The sequence below is a fragment of the Mixophyes fleayi genome, chromosome 3 (genome assembly GCF_038048845.1).
Source record: "Mixophyes fleayi isolate aMixFle1 chromosome 3, aMixFle1.hap1, whole genome shotgun sequence".
In the NCBI taxonomy this organism is placed as follows: Eukaryota; Metazoa; Chordata; class Amphibia; order Anura; family Limnodynastidae; genus Mixophyes; species Mixophyes fleayi.
This window is the reverse complement of record NC_134404.1, coordinates 272,113,368-272,131,543: the sequence shown is the minus strand read 5'-3', so window position 1 is coordinate 272,131,543 and position 18,176 is coordinate 272,113,368. Positions and strand designations below refer to the sequence as shown.

General features: G+C 38.2%; 1 protein-coding gene across 1 annotated transcript in view; it reads left to right on the top strand.

Moving 5' to 3' along the window:
- The window catches only part of ADGB (androglobin), a 259,425-nt gene that overhangs the window by 58,124 nt on the left and 183,125 nt on the right, over positions 1 to 18,176 (top strand). Inside the window, exons 6-8 of the mRNA XM_075203593.1 lie at positions 1,984 to 2,123; positions 15,848 to 15,934; positions 17,954 to 18,132. Of these exons, the coding sequence (XP_075059694.1) occupies positions 1,984 to 2,123; positions 15,848 to 15,934; positions 17,954 to 18,132 (406 nt within the window). The remainder of the gene's footprint in view (positions 1 to 1,983; positions 2,124 to 15,847; positions 15,935 to 17,953; positions 18,133 to 18,176) is intronic.

The window sequence follows — 18,176 nt, the reverse complement described above, 5'->3', positions numbered from 1 at the left end:
CATGTCTGTCCATTATGACATATTTCACTGGTATGCATATCTCGTCAAATTTTTTATTAGTGTGCCTGGATCCTCCTGATCCTCCCCATCTGAATAGAAAAACATGTCAGCTTCATCTACAGCTTCAGCTCCAGCTAAATTGAGCAGGGTGTATGCCTGTACCTTCTTTGATTTGTCTGAGTCCAGCACAGCAGTATACACACCATTCCTTCTTCAATTTGAGCTATGCATCCACGTTGGTGTCCTTAAAACAAGTGTATCTATGCGTCGGAGACCTTGTGCCATCGCAGCCAACCTTCTGACACCATGTAGAACTGTCAACTGTCAAGAGTTCAAATCAATAAGAAGAGGCTGGAGAGCTGTGAAAATATGTTTTTACTATGTGGTATATACTGAGAACTGAAAATGGCTGCCAGGTATTTCCTGTCAGCCAGCACTTCCTGGTTGGCAAGTGGATGGCAGTGATGTCACTTCCAACCACTTGCCAACTAGGAATGGCATGTATCAAACAAATGTAGCGTACATCTACAGCATTAATGCTCAGCAAGATGGCCAGTGATAGTAGCAATACCTGCTAATACATTGCAATAATAGTAACGTCTAGCAATATTCCTAGCAGTAGTAATATTAATAATGTGGCCAATGACCTGCCTAGCAGGTGACGTAATGCTCAGTAATATGCTCAGCAATAATAAAAAGTGACTTATGAACCCAGCAGCTATATCAATATCTTTGTGGGACCTTGCTCCTTCCACTGTCTAAATCCCATCCACTTTTCCACAATTCCTCCCCCACATCCTAGCTCTGAACCTGTAAAATTCAATTCTACCCTAACACAGTCACTCTCGACTCCTCAAATATTTTGTGTTACTGTTAGCATTCTAGTGCTCTGATTGGCTAAAAAAATTCTTGTGTCAATTTATTCTGCATTGATATTTTGGGATTTATTTTTAGGGTAGCACTTCTTTATCACTGGGAGCTTGTTTAGTGTAAGTATATGAAATATTTGCGCCTAGTTGCCTTATTCAATTTAGAAAGGTTTCTTCTAGTCTCACATACAAACATTTTTCTAGAGAAAGAATAGCAATTCATGGATGGAAGTGTGTTTAGTGTTTACTATCCATCAGGTGGCTGACATTGTGTGCATAATGAACCTGTTCTTGAATGATCCTTGTTTCTGCTCCATACCACAGGTAGAAGTAAACCACCCAAGCATCATTACCTTTACTGTGAAATACCCAGGCTTGGGTTGCTAATCTATGGGCAGTGTTTCAGATATCTATATAAACAAAACCTTTAAAGATGGGAGCATACTAATGGACTGATACATATAAATTTCATAGTTAGATATGTGCCCTATTCTGGCAATGTGAAACTTAAAGTTCAATACTTCATATCAACCAGAAGCTGTTGACACAATATGCCAAAGATAGACAATCATTGGCAATCAATGTGTATTTAAACTACAACATCACTCGTAAGTAAATGAAAGATTCCATTTGTTCAGCTACTTCCACCCACTTCTATCCCATGGTATTTTTTAGCTATGTGTTGATCTGTTTCTAGCATCTGGATGCCATATTTAATTTGTGAATGCACCATTTTAATAATACATTTTGCAGATGTTTTAGAGAGACAAATTAAAGCTTTAGTGCAATTGTTTAGAATAAATACTATGTTGCAGTTTCACATAGCTATGACATTTATATATACATACACCAGCGACAAAGTCGGAAGTGAAGTACGCAAGTTACCAAATTAGTACAGATTATCAGTAGCTGTCACACATAGCGTGTGTGCGTGGTTCCTAAGCTGCAATCTTAGTGACTTCTCTTCATTTAAGCCTTCAATAATTTCATTTAGGCCACAGCAGGAAAACAATGGGAGTGTTTTGTGTAGGAGAGATGGACAACTTGCTCTGAATCATAGTTTCTATTTCTGCACAGGGATTTCATTACTTTGCTCTTTCTGTTTTATTCTCAGGGGTGTTGGAGAAAAATCGTTGTGGATGATACTCTACCATTCAGCAAAGACGACAAGTTGCTACTTCCAGCAACAACCTGTGAAGCTGAATTGTGGCCGATGTTATTGTCCAAAGCTATCATTAAGCTTGCAAGTGTAGAGTATGTTCAATTTTATTATCCTTTGAGTCATATTACTTACAGCATTATTCTAATAGGTCATACATTTCTTGAAAAATCTATTTTCTAGCGGTTTGCAGATGCACAAATGTACAAAAGGAACACATATTATACATGTTACAGGTCTACATAAAGCTTATTTTTCCATAAATTACTTTATCTGTCATGTTATGTTTTCTACCAATGCATTTATACCATGTAATCACTGTTTCTACTTTGCTTTTTTTTTTATCATCTGTCCTTCTGTGGTTTTCATCAGTGCACTTAAATCATGTCTTCACAGTTTCTACTTTGCTCTTTTTTGTCACGTGTTGGCAAGCTCTGTGCTGGCAATTCTAGCTTCACTGTGCATGCGCCGCTCCCCCATACCCAGGTGCCTATTCCTATCCATGCTCGGTTCACATCGGGGACTTGGAGGCTAAGGAAGAAAGCACCAGTGACCCAAAAAAATAATATTTTTAGTGTGTGGGCAGGCTTGCCGGGTGTCCCGGTAAGTCTGGCAGGAGGGCTTCCTGTTCCGCCAGCTGTGCGTTTTAGTATTGTTTAACCCAGTGGATCCAAGATTTTCTCAGTTCGAGCTACCCTGAGGGTTGGCTTAATGTTTTCAAGACACCCCTAAACCAAAATAATTACTAAGTAGTCCCCCTCCTTGTTTACCAGCGGCCCCAGCTGCGGCACCAGTGTTCCCTCTAAGCTGAGCAATCTGGAAAAGAAAGAGTTAAAAGGTCACTCTAATGAGGGCTCCACCCGAAAGGTTTGCATTCACAATCTGCAGGATGTTTCCTAGTAAGATACAGGTTTAACTCTATCATTTCCAGATTGCTCAGCTTAGAGGGAACACTGTGCGGCACCCCTGTGAGAATGTCGCGGCACCCTAGGTAGCTGATGCGCATAGTTTGGTAACTGCTGGTTTAACCAGTGACGGTGGAGATTTTTTTTTACAGATGAACTAAAGAGCCCGTTTTCAACTTTGCACAACAAAAATGTACAGAATCACATATCTAGTTAGTATTAATAAACACAGTGTAGCATTATAGTTATAGTGTCTGAAAAATTGGAGTGTGGTGGCACTGGCTATATATAAACCAATCCAGCGGGAGAAAAAAGTAAAGTATATGTTTCATTAAGCATATTGCTTATTTATTTATTTAATGAGCTCATTAACTTATATTTGTTAGAGAAATTATAGTATATTTATTTTTGTAAAAACTTAATCAGCACTTCCCTGACCGCCTTACTAGTATTAGTAGTCACTCAGTACAGTATTCCCCTGCAGCAGTGCTTGGAGCAGGTTATTGTATTAGAAAAGGTGCAGGATTGCCTTTTTTTAAATGTTCAATATAACATATGTATCGTTCTGCATAGAGATCACTGTTTGTCTAAATATTGCATAGTGCATTTATTTATATAGTTTGAGCCTGCCATACTACGTCTTTTGCTAATATAATGAAACCATATACATCAATAGAAAAGTACTCTTAGTAGCCTTGTTATCAGGACAATGGTCGAACAAGCAGTAATCTTTTAACAAATGATCTCCCATCCATTGAAATACCCTTGTCTTTACTCAATAAGAAAAACATTCTTAACTCATTATATTCCACATAATGTCATGGCAATAGTCAAAATATGCTAACCATTTAATCTGCATGTGCACAGATTGTGTAATGTGGAGCATCACTTCATATTCTGGTTAGAGAAATAATAACAGTTGTATCCTGGGTCAGGATCTGTTCCATTACCCAAGCCATTGGTAATGAAGAAGAAGGGACACATGTAAAAGTCAAGAATAAATATTTAGTACAAATGACAATAGAGCAAACAGAAACTTAATCAGATGTAGGCCTTCCTGTCTGCGAACTAACTCATTTAGATCAGGGGGCCCTCAACCTTCCTAGAATACAAAAATGTTCATGGTATTGTTTAGCTACTTTTCTCATATTCTGTTTCTAGTGTTTGGATGCCATTTAAATTTCTAACTACCACATTGTTATGACAGAGTTTATTGTAGAGATGAGTGGTTCAGAGTCAGAGAACTCTGACAAATCCAAATTTTGGGGGGCCGAGTTGAACCGAGTCATGATTTGGATTCAGATTTGGAAACAAGGCAAAACATAATTTCCGGTAAAATGTTGGATCTCCTGATTAATGGATCATGGTGCTACATGAAAAAACAGTCAGTATTTAACTTATGTGCAAAACAGAACACTCATTTGCACCCCTTCCATTGTAACATGGTTTTGTCCAGGAGACTGAAATAAGGATCCTCTTCATTTAAGATCCTTAATGAATCAGGCCCTTGGATCCTGGCGAAGCAAACAAAGTACTTAATCTACAAGTCCGACATACTTATCGTAATTGCTTTGTTTCATCTCCTCCTTCAGTTTCTCAAGCTGCTTTTCCAAAAGTCTAATTAAGGGAACGACTTGACTCAAGCCAGCAGTGTCTGAACTCACTTCACAGGTGACTATTTTGAATGGCTTCAGCACCTTGCACAACACGGAAAGTATTCTCCAGTGCGCTTGACTAAAATACACCCCCCCTCCTTTCCCAATGTCATGGCTTGTGGAGTAAGCGTGGATGGCTTTTTGCTGCTCCTCCATCCACAGAAGCATATACAGGGTGGAATTACACTTTGTCACCACCTCTTGTTTCAGTTGGTAGCAGGGCAAATTAAATTGCTGTTGCAGCTGCTGCAATCTCCTACACACAGTTGCCGAATGCCGGAAATGTCCAGATATTTTACGGGCCACAGACACCATCTCCTGCACGTCCCTGTCATGTTTTAAAAAGCTCTGCACCACAAAGTTTATTGTGTGAGCAAAACAGGGAATGTGATGGAATTCACCCAGCTGTAATGCTCTCACAATATTTGTGGCGTTATCAGAAATGACATATCCTGAGGAGAGTCCAAGTGGGAGAAGCCATGTTGCAATGACATCCCTTAGTTTTTGTAACAAATTGTCAGCTGTATGCCTCTTAGTGAAGCCGGTGATACACAGAGTAGCCTGCACCTGACAAATGTGACATACTTGGGTACATAATAATAATAATAATAATGCCTCATGTTTTGCATTGGGGGAGTCAGTTTGTATTTGAAAATTTGATGCTGGACTATGTACTAATAATGAGGAGGTTGATGATGAAATTGTTAAAGGTGATGATTACATTACATAAGGTGTCTATCCATTCTGCTTCTAGCTGATGCTGGACTTCTTGTTATTATACATAATTTTCCATCTTTGGATAAACTGCTTGAATGAAGTAGCTGCAAATGACTTAACATGTAGGAGGTGCCTAGATGGTCAACTTTCCTATTTCTGCTTATTGTGGTGATACAAAGACTTCAGATGCCTTAACAAATGTTGTCTGGGTTGGGATAAAAATATTTGCACAAGCTAGAGGTGCATTTTTTGGTATTTTGCCCACGCATGGACATGCGATGGTAGCACTGGTGGCTACTTTACTTGGACACAATCATCCTCCTCCTCACTATCTTGTTCAAGTAAAGTTCATTCCAACATTTTCAGATTCACAATTATCCCCCATGCAATGATATGGGAAAGAGAGTGGTGAATGGGAAGTTACAGAGGATGCATGAAAATGTTGAGCAACTGCTTATGCAGTGGGCATTGTAGTATGTGTAAGAGCAGTAGCAGGACAATGACTAGCTAACTGTGATCATGGTCTGAGCCTCTTCTTGCCCCTGTGGGTGTTGTATGGAATCTTATCTATTTGTATTTGTATTTTTTTAGACAAATTACTACATTTATCAATAACTTTTCCCCTAATGCTTACATCAAGAGCTGATGTTTTCTTTGAGATTGACAAATGTCGTTTGGATTTGGAGGCCCCTTCTGCTTCTGATCTATAGACTGATCAATATTTAACAACAGGAGTAAAGTTACTTGAATTTGGAGCTACTTGTAGCTGCCACCACACCACGTAAATGCCCAATGAGATAGAGAAAGGAGGAACTGTTAAATTGCATTGCAGGCACTGCTCCACAATAGCATTCAAATTATACAATTGTTTAGTTTAAAAAAAAAAATGAATAAAAAATGTTGTGTTGTGCTGTCAAAAACAGCGCCCTGTCTTTTGGCCGCTTACTAGTCTTGCTATAGATGTGATACTGCCTATTACACAATTGCCTTCACAGTCAAACACTTGGGCCTGATTCATCAAGGCACATATTCTGAGCGCAACCTGCGTTTGGCTTAAAACGCATGTATTCCGTCTGAATTCATCAAGGCATGAATCTCAATATACGTGCGCTGTTGAGTTCAGGTGTAGGTCTGCTGTGCTCTACTACACAAGACACTGCACGATACATCCAATACCTATGTGGATTATAAATTTGCAAAAGAATACACAGAAGCTAAATATATAACTATAATTAATGCCACCAATTTAAAAAAAAAAAATTTCACCCCACCTCCATGAAATACATTTTTATTAATATGCTGTTAATGTCTACTCATCATAATATATTTTTTACAGTTGCTCCTGATTGCAAACACATGTCATCACTAGTGATCGGGTCTTAGGCTAGCCCTGTACATGGAGCAAGAGAACCGGCAGATAAACAAGTAACTTTTTGATGACCAGAGTTTGATTTGGACGTGACTGCGTGCGCTTGAGTTTGGAATGTCCTTATTGTAACTTGTCTCCCGGCAAATGCCCCTTCCCTGCCCCATTTACTCCCAGAAGTCATAGCCTGTAGTAAGTGTTCTTTGAGTGCAAGGATGGAGCAGAAAGGGCTGCGTTTACTGGCATATGTCCCGATTCTGGGCATGAGCAGGGTGATTGCATATTATATGTTCAAATTCGGCATATACGTGCCATGATTAATCAGGGCCTTGGATTTTAAAATCAAGAATTTTTTTGGGGGGGGCTGCTTTACTCAGAGTCAAACAGATTAAGCCACTCCCTGTTTCACTGCTTTACTAAGAAGCATACCGGTGTTAATCTGTTGGAGAAACTCAGGAATGTCATAGCAAAATGGCTCACACCGCTAAGACTCTCACAAGGATTTCTCATTGCCGATAATGGAACAAACATGTAAGCATTACGACTGGGTGGATTTCAACATTTACTATGCTTTGCAAATACAATAAACTTGGTTGTTCAGAATTTCTTAAAAATGAGAGGTCAGTGCAGGAGTTCTGTCTGTGGCCCATAAAATTTCTACATTTTCGTCATTCAATGACCGCTTGTAAATCATTGCAGCAGCTTAAAAAAAATTGCCTGTTATGCCACCAACTGAAGCAAGAGGTAGTAATGAGGTGGAATTCCACACTTTATATGCTTCCGTATATGAAGGAACAACAGCCAGCCATCATACCTACACATCAAGCCATTTGTCACACATGCTGTTTAACATTGAAAATAACAAATTGCATTTCTCAAACCATATCATTTCTGAGTTAGGCCCACCTTGGTCTATCTTCTTTTCTGAAATGACTATTTATCCCGCTGCTATCCTTCAAAAACAAAACACATGAGGATTTTTTGCCAAAACCAGCACATGAAGATAGTTTTAGAACCAAAACCAAAAACATAGGGGTCTGCCCTCATCTCTAGTACTTACACCCAGATTGTAACGGCAAAGTATCTTGAGATCCGCAGTCATTGGAATACTGGTGGGACTATGCCCAAGTTCCTTTTTAAATGGAGGTTGTGTGCCGGTTGTGTCCAAACATGAATCAGGTTTAATATGTGCTTTTTAAAGTCAATCTTTAGAAAATAGTCTCTTGTGGTATATAAATGAGAAGAGGGATGAAACTCTCTGTCCCAGTGCAGGTATATGTACATTATGACACAATATACCTTTTATAAATGTGTATGAAAATATGTGAACTGAGCCAATATAAGGCAAGACAGAAAGAGCATTTGCTCTGGGCTTCGAACTTCATTTGAGTCCTGGTTCCAAAATAGGTTCCTGTTTGTGCTAATAATATTAATCTGAAATAATTATTTAATTGAATTATGTTGAGGCATTTTGTGTTTAGCTCTTGTTTTAATCCAAACCATGTTTGCAAAATAATAAGTAATACATTTGTATTATGCGCATATTGCAAGTGAGCTATGAATTTTCTTGTGAAATTAAACATTATCTTGTTATTTCTGATTATTACATATTTGGTTCAAATTGCTGTTTTTAATTTGATACGTTTGTAACAATTTATCTATTTTTATCTTGTACATTAGAAAAGGTCAGATCAGAACCGTAACTTAGAATTCTAGCGCCTGGGGCGAGAAAGACAAATGCCGCCCCCCTAGCCCTCAATTTTACCCAAATAAACCTAAAACATTCCTAAATTGCGCCCCCCCCTTCAGCGTTGCGCCCTGGGCAGTCGCCCCTATCGCACAGTCCTAGTTACGGCTCTGGGTCATATTAGGTAGACTAAAAAGGCATAACACAATGAAAATTGAAGGTCAGCAAGTGAGACATAATAAAGGAAGTTATTTGCTTAAACGAACAAATGCGCAAAAACCAATATCAACTCATATAATTTGCACTAGATCAATTAAAGCTAACTGCTATCTGGTTGCTATGGGTTACTGCACATTTAAATAAGTAACTCTAACGTGCGCACTGATTCTGGGCGCTCTAAGCACCGGAGACAATTAATGAGGCGGCAGCTGAAAGAAATAGTTTTACTGACCTTCAGAAATGAAAACACTAAAAGTTATAACAGCGCTTGCCTCTATATAGATTGCAAAAATATATATATAACACTAAGGCCACATAACAATTACGTAATAATTTAATAGAACACATGCAACACAGTAATTAACAGATACCTATGTAAAAAAAATGGCAGATCACTAAAAACAGTTCCCTTTCAGTGTACACTAATTACAAAGCAACTGCTGACTTGAAAAATATCAGAGATCACAAAGTAATGTGAATGGTCTCTAGATTTTGCAATTATACAGCAAAAGTTTCAGAGATATATCTCAATCCCAGAGTAAATGACAATATATATAAAAAATGGAAACTTCCAGCATTGAAGATGAACTGAAATATAGTGTCTTATATGGATCCTAACGGTTCCTCAGATAGTAGTGGGAAACACAGATGACAACCTCCAGAAAGGCATATACATTTAAGCTGTCATTTAGTATAAGAAATTCAACCTTTCATATGCTGCTAAAATATCAACATCAAAATGTTAACATGTTGTTTACACTAGTAAACAATAATCTGATGTTTATTATGGATCCTGCATGACTCCACACGGACTAGCACAGCTCCTTCCAAGCGATCGCAAGGAGGGCTTTCTGACTAAACCAGTATCTCATAAACAGGCATATTTATTAATTACTGCATATTAACCAAGATTCCTTTCAATCCTTATCACAAAGATAAGTGACCACCTTCGCGCTACTGACCGGAGGGGAGGGCAGGTAAGTTGTGGTGAGGGATCTGAAAATCCCTCTACTGCAATTCTCTCCCCATAGGCTTCAATGGAACTTGCACACGATGGTTAGCCTTTTCGGCACAAGTTCTCAAAAGCAAAGAAAATAAAACTTGGTAAATAGTGCAAAATAGCAGTCCCTGTAGATATCCATGGGGACTGTTTTGGAAATCAAAGAAAAAGGCAAAGCAGCAGATAATTATACACGATATCTGCTTCGATGCCCTATTAATAAATTACAACTTTACTTTAAAATACGGCTGTCCCACGAAAACTGTAGTTTTGGGGGTATTTTGCTGTAAAAATAGAATAATAAATACCTTGCACAGATCCAGATAAAATTAGGCGACTTAACCCCAAAGTTAGCAGGAGATGTTCTCGATAAAGCAACAACACTGAAGAGGTTTGGGGATAATAATGCTCCACACTAACGCCTTTCGTTATAGCCAAGTACAAGTTTTTCAGAGGGTTAAGTGTAGACTAAAGCCTGGACCACATTCGCAAAAAATAGGTTACATAATCATACCTGTGTAATCAAGAAAATTGGTAGACGGACTTAGATTTAAAAACTCATTAGGAACAAAAGAGAATCACAGAGCATTAGCAATAATCCCATCTATACAACATGTATTATGTATAGAATATAAGACTAAATATAACCTCTAATCAGTCAATAAAAATAATAATCATGATCATAAAAAACAATATTAATGAAAATAAGGCAAGAAAAAATAGAGTAATTATAAATTAAGATGCTATAACAAAAAATGAAACATATTAACTACTTAAATACTGTTGAACTATATTATTATACAATCTCATCATTGGTCATCAGCTGGAAAAATATGGGAGTTATAACTGGGAGTTGTAGGGTATATACAAAGTTCACAAATTTGACATTTTTCCTGCTAATGACCAATGAGGAGATTGTGTAATAATATAGTTCATATAGTATGCAAAAACTAACTCCCATTTTTAGTTGTGTCTATTTAAATTATTTTGCAATCTCCAGTATTTTTCAGGTCAGCGGCTGCTTTCTAATTAATCAGGGTACACTGAGAGGGAACTGTATTTTTAGTGATCTGCCTTTTACATAGGTATCCGTTAAATATTGTGTTTTGTGTATTCTATTTTAGTTAATTCATTGTTACTTAATTGATATGCAGATGTAGTGTTTTATATATATATATATATATATATATATATATATATATATATATATATATATATATATATATTCAATCTATATAGAGGTAAGAGGCAGGCACTATAATACCTTTTAGTGTAACCCCTAACATGTATTCTTCATTACTGATAAGCAACAGTACTGTACTTTCTACATTGGTTTAACATTTACAATTTATCATTAAATGAATCCTTTAAGAACTACATTGATGTGTTCTCACTCTTGCTCTCTTGTTTATTGTACTGTATGACCTCTAATTTACAGTGTGAAACAGAAACACTGAGCTTCAAACCTTGTTATGAACCAGTTTCAGTGGTTATCCTCTTCGATTAGAAAAACAACAACAATGTGAGATGTATTGATTGCGTATAGATTTTTACCAAGGCTGTTCTTCAATGCAGATTTTCCAGTATTAAGTAAAATAGCATCATAAATGAATGATCTGAAATTAGCAAACTAATAGTTGATCAATACAGTAAACCTTTATTGAGAGCGTTTATTCTGCCTGGTTTAAAGTTTATGCTTTTCAACTTTGTGAGTTGTAATAAAACATAGATGTTTTTCACATTTAGGGTTATATTTATTAAAGAGAGTTGATAAGTCTAATTTTCTGTCACCACAATGAAAATCTTCTATCCATTTTATACTTCACCCAACATACAAAGGTACCATCCTTGCTCTCCCCATAACCTATTTCCTGGGTGCTGTTTTTCACCTGGAGTTTGGAACCCAATTATACTAGAATAAACAATTGTTTCTCCTTTTAGAACAGGCACTATGTGAGCACTACAACCAGCAGTGTGTGTTATACCACTGAACATCAGTCTGATTAGTCCTGGCGGGCATGGGCAATAACATCCAAAGTTTTTTAATATTATTGTAAAGTATTACAACTGCTCCCATGCGGCTACTTCTTAATGCCACCCAACTGGCAAAATTTTATGGGGAGAACACTGAAAATGAATATTAGAGTGAGGTGGGCTTAAAAAAAAGCCTAAATGATCCCTGTAACCAGGTCTAGGGAAGAAGACCACACAAACCACCCTTCCCTTCCCAACCCTCTAGGTACTCACCCAATGCCGAGAGACAGCTAGGGGAGGCACAGCCCCTCGAACGTCATGGATACTCACAGTTCACCTCCATGCACCCCTGCCCCGGGATTCTCTGTCTAACCTGTAGGGTCGTCCGACCTCTGCAGCCGACCTTCTTCTTCCTGCCCAGGATACCTAAATCTGCTGACACCTAGTTGTACAGCAAACCTCTGCCTGCTGCCTGGAGCCCCGGCCTTTAGGGAACTCGGGACTTTTGGAGCCCTCGCGGACCTAGGAGAAGGGCCGCGTACTGCACCCTCAATAAATTTAGGCTGACACTCTCTATCAAGAGGCCAAATCTCTTCCTATTTGCCGGGCCTTGTGCCCAACTATGATCACGGTCATTGCACCCAACTACTGTCAAGGCCTTGCGCCCAACTACTTTCAGCGGCCTGCTCTTTAAAGGAGCTGATACCCTGCTTTTTAAGGGCCTAGTGCCATGCTGGCTATAGGGCCTATGCCCCGATGGCAAAAGGACATAATGCCCTGCTTTTAAAAGGGCCTAGTGCCCTGCTATCTAAATGGCCTATTCCTTGCATTGTAACATGGTTTTGTCAGGGAGAAAACTTTTTTTTGCCTTACTTTCCTTTATGAATCAGGCCATTGTATTCAAATATATTTACTCTAATATGGAGTTGGTCCCCCATTTGCAGCGAAAACAGCTTCCACTTTTCTTGAAGCACTTTCCACAAGATGATAAAGTGTTTCTTTGGGAATTTATGTCCATTAATTCTGTAGAGCATTTATGAGGTCAGGCACTGATGGTGGATGAGAAGGCCTTGCTCGCAATCTCCGTTCCGGTTTATCCCAAAGGTGTTTGATGGGGTTCATGTCAGTGCTCTGTGCGTACCAGTCCAGTTGTTCCACACTGAATTCGTCAAACCATGTCTTTGTAGTCCTTTCTTTGTGCATTTAGGAACAGTCATGTTGGAATAGAAAAGGGCCTTCCCCAAACTGTTGCCACAAATTTGGAAGCATAGCATTGTCCAAAATGAGTTGGTATGCTGAAGCATTAAGATTGCCCTTCACTGGAGATAAGGGGCCTAGCCCAAACGCTGAAAAACAGCCCCATACCATTATCCCTCCTCCACCAAACTTCACAGCTGGCATAATGTAGACAAGCAGGTAACGTTCTCCTGGCATCTGCCAAACCCAGACTCGCCCATCTGACTGCCAAATAGAGAAGCATGATTCATCACTCCACAGAACACGTTTCCACTGCTCCACAGTCCTTGTATGCCTTACACCACTCCATCAGACGCTTGGCATTGGTCTCGGTGATGTGAGGCTTGCATGCAGCTGCTCAGCCAGGGAAACTCTTTCCATTGAGCTTCCACCGCACAGTTTCTGTGCTTACATTAGAGCCAATGGAAGTTCAGAACTCTACAGCTATGAAATCAGCAGAGCGTTGGCGACTTTTAGACACCATGAGCCTTAGCAATCATTGACCCTGCTCTGTGATTTTATGTCTTCTGCTTTGTTGCTGAGTTGCTGTTGTTCCTAAACGCTTCCACTTTCTAATAATATCACTTGCAGTTGACCGTGGAATATGCAGCATGGAATTTTACAAACCGTCTTTCTGCAAAGGTGGCATCCTATCACAGTACCACGCTTGAAGTCACTGAGCTCTTCAGAACGACCCATTTTGTATCACAAATATTTGCAAATGGGGACTGCATGGCTAGGTGCTTTATTTTATACACCTCTGGCAATGGGTCTCATTGAAACACCTCAATTCAATAATTAACAGGTGTGGCCAAATACTTTTATCCATATAGTGCATAAATGGGCGATATGGTGGCACAATTGTTAAATATCTGTGTGGAGTTTGTATGTTCTCCCCATGTCTGTGTGGATTTTCTTCCACAATCAAAATACTTACTGGTAATGAATCCTAGTCCATATCCATGTGGCAAGGAATATAGATTGTAAGCTCTATTGGGGAAAGGACTGATGTGAATGATGTGTACCGCAAATATGTAGTGTAATGTTTATCTTGTCGCTACCAATATATATTGTCCGATACGATTAATGTGGTTCCCATGCACAAAGAGACTTAATAGCAAAAGATAGCAGTTTAACAGCAAACAATGATGATGCATAAAAAGGTATAACATAATTCACTAAAGTATATCCAAATACATTACGCAAGTGCACCCCGGGCCCAGGTCCAGGTTCAGTCCTGTAGTCTGCACTCAAGGGAGATAGAGATTTAATGCTGGCCTAGGGACTTGCTTATATATATATATATATATATATATATATATATATATATATATAGAAAAAAAATAGGGAGGGCACTCACCATTTAAAACAGATAGATTATTCTTTATTTTCAATCCAGTTCCTTTATATTATAGTCGACGTTTCGGTCTTACATCCAGACCTTTTTCAAGACAGATTTTCATTGAACATGCTTGTCTTGTCTGCTGTTGAAAGGAACTGGATTGAAAATAAAGAATAATCTATTTGTTTTAAATGGTGAGTGCCCTCTCTATTTTTTGAACATGTACTAGCTACTATGGAAATGGGAGCTATTGTGGAGCACCCCAAAGAGGATTTACTTGAAGATGTGAGTGCAGTTTTTTCCAATAATTGTGTGTATATATATATATATTTTTTTTTTTTTATATTTTTTTAAAAAATGATGTCACAAAGGGTACACTAAGGTCCAGGGGTTGAGTCAGTCCAGTACAATGCAGATCATAGGTCAGTTCACAGGATTCCTCTGATAAGGTGGGGGCAGTTCTCTCCAACAACTGTGCTCATGTAGTGCCTGACTGAGGGAATTGACCTAATCCAGTTTAAGCCAACCTATAAACATGTGCTGCCTACAATATTATAGAGTATCAATCTTATTTTATTTATAACTAGCTATCTCTAGGTGCGATCGCTACTCTGTTAACACCATTTTTGTACTGGTGAAATGAGGAATAATATAATACCAAGCACCATACATTTCTTAGGACTTGAACCATTAATACCTGTAATGTAATTTATCTTTGCATACAAACCTTTAACTTTTACTAATAAACTGATGTGAGTTGGAACTTTATTAAAGGTGTATTATTCATACTTGCCAACCTATAGCAAGTATGATCCGTGAGCTGCAGAGGGATGGTGGGCGTGCAGGGGGCGGGGCTCTGAAAAACGCGGCATTTTGGCCCCGCCCCATGACGTAATGACGCAAAACTGGTGAATTGCTGCGTTTTGGACCTAATTCTGCCCACTTCGCTAGGAAGTGGGCAGATCCAGGAGATTGCCACACTCTCCCGGGAGTCCATGAGACTCACGCGAAATGCTGGAGTCTCCCGGAATGTTGGCAAGTATGGTATTATTTACAAATGTAAGTATAAGTGTGTGTGTGTTGTTTTCCTGTGCAATTGCCTTATTAATCCTGTTATGACGTAGCGTACTAATCGCAATCGCACAGAAAAATATTACTATTGATATTTGTTAATTTATAACTTCAATTATTTGACTTCCACAATAGGCACTACATATATAAAAATGTTATTAAATAAATGTTGTGTTTCTAATTGCTGCCTGTGTGAATAACACATATGTTTTGGCATAGGGATCAATGATCCCTACGTCTTCAGCATTTTACCAGCAATTTATTTGCCTTGCTTTCTTTATATAACAGTAAATAGCATACAATATGTGTCCAATTTAACTGCAGAACCTTGCAGCTATGTTACTGGGTGATGTTGTATGTAATTATCTTCGCTCATTTTGCTTGCAGCTTTACTTGAAATATTGCTGTGAGCTGACACTGACCCCACTGAATAATAAACATTTAATAAACATTTATGTAAAAGTATTTTGCAATAAATTTATGTTTTCCTGAACAGATGTTTGAAGTGGGTGCATGAACCTTTTTTTGAGGGGGGTGCCGGCCTCCAAAAATGTTAAGAACCACTGCTCTTAATGAAGACTTTATACAAGCTAACATTATCCTTTCAGATTGTATATGTTGTTTACTATTTCCCTATTATAACCTAGTACCAATGGATTTGCAAAGTGGGAACTGGGAGAATTTACTGTCCTACATGCACTGACTGGATGGCTACCAGAAATCATACCACTTCAGTAAGTCGAATACATATTATCTTATTTTATAAATTTACTACTAATTTTAGTTATTGTTATATTTATCATGCTGTGATGTATTCGTAAGAAGGGTGCTCATCTAATTGCAACACAATTAGGCATCCCCAGATATGTCTTTTAAGATTCGTATCTCTTTGGGGAACTGGTGTTAATTATGACTAATGTCTAATCAACAGCACTATCTAGCAGCTAATTAACTGATTGCTTATTAAGCCCTATAACTGATAGTACTCAGTTCATTAGCCTTACTAACTTTACTAACTTATCATTTGGACTACTACAGGAAAGAAAATTTCCATTTAATTTTTATAGTGAAGGCAATAGATGTTTACATTTAATTTAATTTGCATTTGTAGTTTGATTTTGTGTGTGACTACATTTATGTGGGGCATCCGAATTCCACAGTTACTAATAATTGTCAAGACACCATTCTCTCTTGTGTACATGACACTTTGTTACATTATTATATTGTATACAAATAGGGTAATGCGACATTAGCATTTACTACTGACAGTATCAAGCTATAGCTCTACACCATCTCTATGCTATTGTGGGGCATATGAATACACTCTTCTTACACCTTACAGCTGACACAAATGCCAGTGTTTTTGAGTTGGACTCATATTGAGATGATTCTGGCTGAACATATGCACATAAATACGCTTTTTTTAAATAACGTTCGTCCTTTCTTATGTTCTGAGCTTTAATGCATCCATCTCTAAATTGATCTCCTTATGCTTGGTGTAGAGACTTCAGAACAAGGATGACTAGGCTGGGTACACACTACTGAATTTTCCGACCAATGTGTCACCTACAATGATTGTACCAATGATTTAAAAATAAAAAGTCACGTTCAGCATGTCGATTCATGCATACACTCTAGATGTGGTTTAAAAGATTTACCCTCAGATCTGTGTTCTTCATCTGTCATAACCGTCAGCTGAAAACATCAGGACTCTGTAAACTCTATGTAGATCCTGTTCGTGAGTGCATGCACACTGCAGGATTGGATCGACATTCGAACGAGATTTAAAGTTCTGCTGAACAATCAAATGAAACGACGATCGTTAATATGGAACGACTAATATTCATAGTTTATGAATACACACTAATGCAGTATTGGCCCAAACCATCATTTATTGCTCGATTGACCCAAAACCTGTAGTGTGTACCCAGCCTATGGATTGCAAAACCTTTTAAATGTTTTTGCTGTGAATTATATAAAATAAGTACATATTTATACTATAACAAACATTGTAGCAACAAAAAAGTGGAATCAAGTATTGTAAATAAGGGGCTTACAAGTCTTACACTTCTGTGTGAAGTATAATAGTTTGAACAGGATGTTAGACACTAGCATATTTCATAATACTTGTAATAAGTCTAGTGTACGTAGGCAGTACTAAAATGTCATTCAATATGTCAGCTATATTCACGAGCACACAAGAGCAAGTAAAAGTCAATGAGATCTATTAGATTGGTGTCCTTCCCCTGGGATGCCTATGTTGATAACAACCTTTTGCCTAAAGACTCAAGATTTAATAATGGAGGACTGGAAACACGGGTATATGTTAAAACCTTCACAAGGTAAGATTGTGTACTAAATGTGAACACACCTCTATATGCTTCCAGATAAACACAGCCAAAAATGTACTAGACCAGTGGTTCCCAAATTGTGTGCCTAGGCTCCCTGGGGTGCCTTGGAGATCTCACAGGGTTGCCTTGGCCAGGGCCAGTGGCAAGCAAGGCGGGGGACTACTTAGTAATTATTTACGCTTAGGGGTGCCTTGAAAAAATTTTGGAGACCCTAAGGGTGCCTTGAACTGAAAAAGTTTGGAATCCACTGTACTAGACAGATATTTATTCTGGGCTTTTTTGTGTGACTTGTGTATATGTGTGTCTATTAAAACACACCAGTACACGGTTTAATTACATTGATGTTTGTGGTATCAAATAGTGAGTTTTTTCATACAGCTGTAATATTTTCTTCTGATTCAGAAATGACTATCTCAATGAAGTCTGGGATTTCTTAAAAAATATAGTTCCTGAATTCAGATTACCTAATGATGAAGAAACAGAATCCAAACCTGTAAACTTGAAAGACGACAAGGAAGCAGAGCTTAAGTCGGAGATTGCTGTACCTGTCATTATTAAACCTCCAGAAAAGGCCAGCAAAGGTTAGATCAAATAGCCATTTACATTTTAATTTTTGACACCAGGA